The sequence below is a fragment of the Stegodyphus dumicola genome, chromosome 7 (assembly GCF_044657685.1).
Source record: "Stegodyphus dumicola isolate Sdum_Otavi_A_Nest chromosome 7, ASM4465768v1".
Taxonomy (NCBI): Eukaryota; Metazoa; Arthropoda; class Arachnida; order Araneae; family Eresidae; genus Stegodyphus; species Stegodyphus dumicola.
Window position 1 is genome coordinate 157,664,618 of NC_140774.1, and position 7,320 is coordinate 157,671,937.

Consider the following 7,320-nt stretch of genomic DNA (forward strand, 5'->3'; position numbering starts at 1 on the left):
AGTACAAATTTTCATACATAAACAGCAGATTTTATCCTACCATATGATTCAGTAATTAAGAGCAGGTAATATTTTACCAATTTGCTAGGCCAAGATCTTACCATCATTGGTTCTAATGCATTTTTCAACAAACAGCATTACACATCTGTCAAATAAACTGCATTAATCTGCAAAACAACACATTATAAAAGAATACAACTAATTAACAAATTGGCTCAAAAAAGGCATAACGAAGAGCAACTTTTACATAAATTCAGTAAAAATGGCACATTTACTTGAAATATCCTCAATCAAAAGTTTACTAGTAAAGCTTTTTCATGTGTTAGAATTTTCGTGGTTACTTAAAAAAAATGGAAACAGTAATCTCTACACGACCTAAATGAAAATGGCGCATTTATCTAAAAACACGGTAATCGGCCAGAAATCTACCAGCACATAAAACAGAAAATGAGCATGAAAAAATATACGCATGCAAAAATTACTTTTAATATTTAATACTAAATATAAGATATAAAGCAAACACTTACCAGAGAAATAGAAACCTTGGTTATTTGACGAATAACCTGAAATTTGCCATTGCGCACATCTAAAAACAAACAACTTCAAATTAATCAAGCAAAATGTGTAAATTTGGAAAACAAGGTATTAAAAATTTATGGTAGAATTTTAGCATACTTACGGATCAAAAACAGACCACTCTTCAACCACAGCAAAGAATCTGTAAGGAATCTCCTTTGACCACAGTTCCAGAAATAAGATTAAGAATGAGCCGATGAAGCCAAATTACTTGGCGAGAAAGTTATTAGTAGATCTTCATGCAACCCAGAGAATCTCGTAACTCCTCCCATTTTTTCTCGTGAAGATAACCTGTCAACAACGTCCTGAAGGAGGAAAAGGGAAATTTTCTGTTTACTTTTCGAACATTACGGTAAGAGAAAATAAAGTTTGAAAGTCGCAAATCATTATTATTTCATATTTTCGCAAAACGTTTATGGGGTTTATTTTTCGAACATTACGGTAAAAGAAAATAAAGTTTTTTATATTTTCGCAACGAACATTACGGATTATTACGGTAAAAGAAAATAAAGTTTTTTATATTTTCGCAAAACGTTTATGGGGTTTGGGGAGTTAAAAAATGCAGCAAATTATTATTATTAACATAACAAAATGTTCCTTTTTTAGGTATTATATATGTTATAAATATTGCTTGTGCTTCTGTTAGTGGCAAAGGGAGTTTAAAAAATGATTCAACAAATTTTGATATTTCACAACCTAAATTGTGTACAACAAAAGATGATTTTTACTCTGACTTTGCCTCTAGTTATGTTTTGCAGCAAAAGAACATTTCTATGACCAGAAAAAGCACTTCTTGTAGTTCAGGCCTAAGTTTCTTTCACTTTAATAAATTTTGTTTACTAAAAGATCATGTAGAAAGCAGTGAAATTAATTGTCAAGTGAGGAAAAATAAGTCTATGTGACCTATTCTGACTGGAGGGCGGTCCGAAATTGACTGTAATGCACCATCGCTTTATCCTAGAAAATGTGATATTTGTAAAAAAAACTATAAAACTAAAAATTCTTTTAATAATCATAAAAAAAATTTCAAAGAAAAACTTGAAACTGAAAATTTTAAACTTTCAATAACTTCTCCTCAGAGTAATATTCTTATAAACATTGATAATGTATTGAGTGCTAAAAAATTAGAAACCAAAGAATGTATTAGTGATAAAATAGAAATGGCTTATCTTCGTAAATGTGAAATATGCTTGAAAACTTATAAATCGAAGAATTCATTTTATAACCACAAAAAAAAAAAAAAAAAAAAAAAAAAAATGTTCAAATAAACAAGTACCTGATTTAAAACAAAATTTTTCATCTGTTTACCCTTGGAAATGTCTAAATTGTAATAAATGTTATCCTTGCAAATTATCATTTTTTAAACATAAGAAATTTTGTACAGAAGTTAATAAATTGTATGTATGCTTCATACCTGATTGCCATAAGTCTTTTACATATGTTTTAAATTTTAATAAGCATTTAGCAGATGAACATAATTTAAATAACTTAAAAGAATATTCATTTGAAACAATGAGTTATTTTCAAGATTGGCTAGAACTGGAAGGAAACTCGGCATTTACTTCATTCAGAAAGTTTTCTAAAGTAACGAAAAATTCTAAAACTTATCATTATTATTGTTGTCAGTTTACCACGCAAGGTTATTCTGATTTTGAAAAAAAAACTAGTTGGAAAAATGAAAAAGGTACAGTTTCAAAAAGTGTATGTTGTCCGGTCAGAATATGGGCTTGTGAAGAAATGAATAAAATCTCTGTTTTTTACTTTCCTAAACATAATCATGAGCAAAAGTTTGAAAATTGTAAATATCAGCCATTGAAACAAAGTACGCGGTGTTTGATAAAAGCAAATTTACGTTTGTCTGTGCCTCCACAAAAAATAAGGGATATCTTACAAGATGGATCAGGAAATCGCGAGAATAGAAATAATTTCCCTGTAAAGGAAAGCTTATTCTAGATATTTAAACAATTCATTGCGTCCAAGTAGTGATGCAGTTTCTGTTAATTCAATCATTGAAACTTTAAAATGTGAAGCATACAATCCTGTGTTATTATATAAGCCTCAGAATAATTCAACTTTGTACGGTCCAACTGATCTATATAATCTTCCAAATCATAAAGTATCGTTTGTTCTTGGTCTTCAGACGCGTGAACAGAAAGAAATGATGATAAAAGGTTGTACAGAGATTTTATGTATCGAATCTACACATAAGACTAACCAGTATGATTTTTACCTTCTTAATCTTATAGTACCTGATGAATTTGGTTGTGGCTATCCAGTTGCTCATTTTATTACTAATTTTCTAGATGCTGACACTCTTTATTGTTTATTTAATAGTTTAAAGTGTCGTGTACCAAATTTATATGTAAACTGTGTAATGACAGATGATGACAAAGTTACATATCCTGCATTTTCAAAGGTTTTGGGTCAAGATGTTAAGCATCTTTTATGTTCGTGTCACATACGCCAAAGTTGGTTCCGGCAACTAAATTCTAAAGTGGTAGATAAGGAAGTGCGACAAAAAATGCTAGGAGAATTAACAAATATATTACATGAAAGAAACCAGATCACTTTTCATGATCAAATAAGTAAGTTTTTGAATGACTATTCTAGGAAAAGTACAGATTTTATTGAATATTTTTCTGAAAATTATAAAAATAGATTAGAGGAATGGGCTTTGTGTTATCAGAACTTTCCACATGCATTTACTGATACTAACATGTACTGTGAATCTTTTCACAATCAGTTGAAAACTGTTTATTTTAAGCGGAGATATAATAGACGATTAGATATTTTAATTTCTACACTTCTGACAATTGAGAAAGATAAATATTTAAATCATACCTATAAATTATACACTAATGTATCTCCCAGAAATTCCATTTCTTGTTTAAGTAGGCATCAGAGAGGACTAAAAATTAGGGACAGTGATGTAAATAAATGCTCTGATACTTCTTGGACTGTTTGTTCTCAGACAAAAAAATAAAATATATACTGTGCAGCGTCTTTTTGAAATTTGTCCGTGTCAGGATTTTTGCTTTTATAGATGCCCTAAAGTATCATGTGTCTCATTGTGTAGTCACTTGTATCACTGCAATTGCTTAGATAAATTGCTATGCAAACATATACATAAAGTGCATTTATTCCTTAATAAACAAAATGATTGGGTGTTTAATCCCTCGGGGATTAATCTTGAATCGAATCAGAAATGCAATGAAAGTATGAAATCAATAAATGTGTATTCTGTTAATCATTACAATCCACAAAGTATTGAACAGAGAGTAAATGCATGTGAAAAGCTTGTAGAAGAATTACTGCAATTAATAAGACAACCAAAAGTGCAAAATGTCATGTTAAAGTGTGTTCATACAACATTAAATTCATTAGTTTCAGAATGTAGAGGAATTTTAAACTCGAATGAAAATTCAAGAGCAGTTTCAAGTGCATCATGTCCAGTTTCACCAAATCAAAAACTTAACCCACAATTGTTTAAAACTTCTAAAAAGAGAAAATTACAGAAATGTCAGCAGAATAAGAATCAAGATTTTAATGATAATGTAGATGACCCAGAAATAAATGAATGTGTGGAAAAGAAAATTAAATTTAAAGCCGTAGCATTTGATTTAAATGACAGTGATAAATATCTATGTGATTTAACCAGTGTTGATCAAAATAAATCATTTTCCCTTCCATTAAAATCTAGCGAAGATATTTCTGAAAGAATTTTACAAATTGGCTGCTATAGTATCAATCGTATTGCTTTAAAGTCTTTAGATTCTTATATCAGTAAAAGTGAAGAATTTTTTATAAAATTGGTTTGTACAGATTTTGTTAGGGCGTGGTTATTTGATGTAATCATAAATGCATTTTTATACAAAATTTTAGAAAGTGATGATCAATATACTATTGCTGATTCCTCGATTACCCAGCTTATCTTATCTGATGCATTATCACTTGGAAATGTTTTTCCTGTTTCTTTGAAATCTTTCAAATATTTATTGATTCCTGCTTGCATTGATTCTCATTGGGTTCTGATCATAGCAGATTTAAAGAAAAATACCTTTTATTTATATGACTCGTTAATAAATTCATGCAATCCAAAATACATAACTAATAAATGGTCTAATGTAATTAACAGTGAGTTACAAATTAACGGTTCATGGGATATTCAGTGTCTACCGCATGCTTTACAAAATGATGAAGGCAGTTGTGGGGTCTTCATCTGTTATTATGCATTTCAACATGTAAATAAATTAGCCTTAAATCTTCCTTTAGATACCCTTCAATTTAGAAAATATATTTATAATATTTTAACCGAGAGTGTTCCACCTTGTACACAGGAAAAGATAAATTTATCTTCAGCAGAGCAAAACTTTTCAGTAAGTGTTAGAATGAATAAAGATTTGACCAAATCATGTTTAAAAATACATGATATTGAAATTACACCACATATGTTAAAATCTATAGATCCTTTTAGAAGTAATGAAGAAGAATACTTGTTTAAATCTGTATCTTCATGTTTTCGAAAAGGATGGCTCTATAATACTATAATTGATGCTTTTTTATTTAAAATATTAAACAGTTATGAAGATTTTGCCTTTGTTAATTGCTAATTTACAAATTCCTAAACCAAATTTTTGTATTAAAGATCCATTACTAACAAGATTGAAATCAGCAAAATTATTTTTTATCCCTGCAAATTTAAATTGTCATTGGATATTAATAATAGTAAATATTCCAGATATGGTTTTTGAATTTTATGATCCACAAAATAAATCATGTGGGCAAGAGTATCAAATTTTAATTCATATATGGTGTGAGGTTTTAGCTAAAATATTTGCTACTAGCACTAAATGGAAAATCATTTGTCCTTCACATATTTTGCAAACTGATAATATGAGCTGTGGTGTTTTAGTATACTACTATGCTTATCAGAGGATTAAAAATCAAAGTTTAAATACGCCAGTTAATATAACTGAATTCCGGAAATTGATATACAAGCATATAATTTTAAGTGATTGATATATTTAAAGAAATTTAAATTAAGAAATGTTTTTCAGGACAGCATTCCATTCCTTTGGTGATGCTTGAAATAATGGACAAATATTTTGCAATTCATCTGTTGCCATACAGTTTCTATAAAAACACTTTTTTTTTTTTAGTTTGCTTTATTTTGTAATGATGTTATATGGCCAATAAACAAATAAAAATGCTTATGTTTGTATGTAACTTGGTAGTATAAGAGAAAATTGTTAAAGTAGGCAACAATGAACCCTTTTGGCCAGGGTGATACCCCCAATTGTGGATAATAGAGAATAGTTCATTTTATGTTAACAATGCATTCTCGGGGACCTACATGCCAAAATTTTCTCTTATTTTTAAAGAGGAATCAGAGAATTTGTACTTAACACTTCATCCCATTGACTGTGAAGGATTTCCTCAGGAATGATTAGTGGTTCTGCACCAATTTTCATGGCCAATGGGATAGTATGCAAGTACTGCAAATTTTTCTGTTCATAAATAATCTCATATCTGATCTCAATCTGATCATTTTTAATATTTCAGGCTTATGTTTGCAAAATGAATAGTGCATTGTTTTCAGTGATCTTGGCTGTTTCACAATTGAATTTAGTCTTCTTTATTTTTCAGTAAACGATTGGCAGGAATCTGGTATGTATTTAAAAGTCAAGAGCAAGCTCTGCCAGGAGAATTTTCTGAAACTGAAACTCATAAATTTTTGAGTAATATGGTTGAATAATAATATTTATGCTCTAGTCAAGGAATTTTATCTGATATGTCTTTATTTTCAGAAATAAAAGATGAATAAAAACTTTGTAAAATAATTATTATGTATTCTGAATAAAGTCTGGGGAAAAAATTATCCATTGTTGTATTATTTTTTACTGAAAATTACTCCACATATTAGGAATTAGTCATATCTATGAAGCATAATATAAGTAGTGTTTCTTACAAGACATTGACTAATACATTATCCCAATTTCTTCTTAAATAAAATATATTTTCATTCTTTATTTCATCATCCATGATATCAATTGATTTTCATTGATTAAGATTAAAAAACACTATAGTCACTTAAAAATGTGGACACTTTTTTTTTTTTTTTTTTTCCCGCTGGTTAATAAGAGTACTTGCATATTTGTTAAGTTTCAGTACGTAAAGCTGTATACAAATTAAACTTTCACACATTCCAATATCAAAAGAGCTACCAATAATTAGATATTTTAATTTTTCAACATTCAAAAACAAAGAAATAGGAGTGAACTTGCTGCTAATCAAAAAGATGAATATACTGGTCTTATAATAATTATGAAAAATGAGTGCTAAAGTTACAGCCCATTTTTTAATTTTTAACTATTTATTGCAAAATAAGGAGGCTTAAAAGTTTGTGTGTCAGGCAAAGGGCTTGTGGTCTTTCACACAGAAGAGTGTAGCCAGACTTATATTAAAGCATTCAGGAAATTAAATAATTTTAATTCTAGAATAAGTCTTATCGTTACTTAATAGTTAGATAATGCCTATTATTATTTCCTGTCATTACAGAAGTACTTGCTGAAATATCTTTGTTTCCCATTTGCATGGATGGTTTCAAAGAGTTGAATTTTCTGCAGAACTCTTAATATCCATAAATTGTTTGACACATTAAAAATAAGTGAATATTTGCTCTAAGCATATACATGTATTTCATTTAAATTTAATAATAATAGCATATACATAAAATCCAGATTT

General features: G+C 28.8%; 1 protein-coding gene across 1 annotated transcript; it reads left to right on the plus strand.

Moving 5' to 3' along the window:
* Positions 1-2,519: 2,519 nt before the first annotated feature.
* LOC146996558 (uncharacterized) lies at positions 2,520-6,454 on the plus strand. Its single transcript, XM_085820972.1, has 2 exons — positions 2,520-3,161; positions 6,223-6,454. Exons 1-2 carry the CDS (start codon positions 2,735-2,737, stop codon positions 6,312-6,314), a joined length of 519 nt encoding a protein of 172 aa, XP_085677098.1. The 5' UTR covers positions 2,520-2,734; the 3' UTR covers positions 6,315-6,454.
* The last annotated feature ends 866 nt before the right edge of the window (positions 6,455-7,320 follow it).

What these genes read in the sequence shown, in the direction of transcription:
- LOC146996558 (XM_085820972.1), top strand. Translation starts at nt 2,735, where the DNA reads ATGATGATAAAAGGTTGTACAGAGATTTTATGTATCGAATCTACACAT. An exon ending in CACTTTTCATGATCAAATAA is followed by an intron (nt 3,162 to 6,222) that starts GTAAGTTTTTGA and finishes TTTATTTTTCAG; the next exon opens with TAAACGATTGGCAGGAATCT.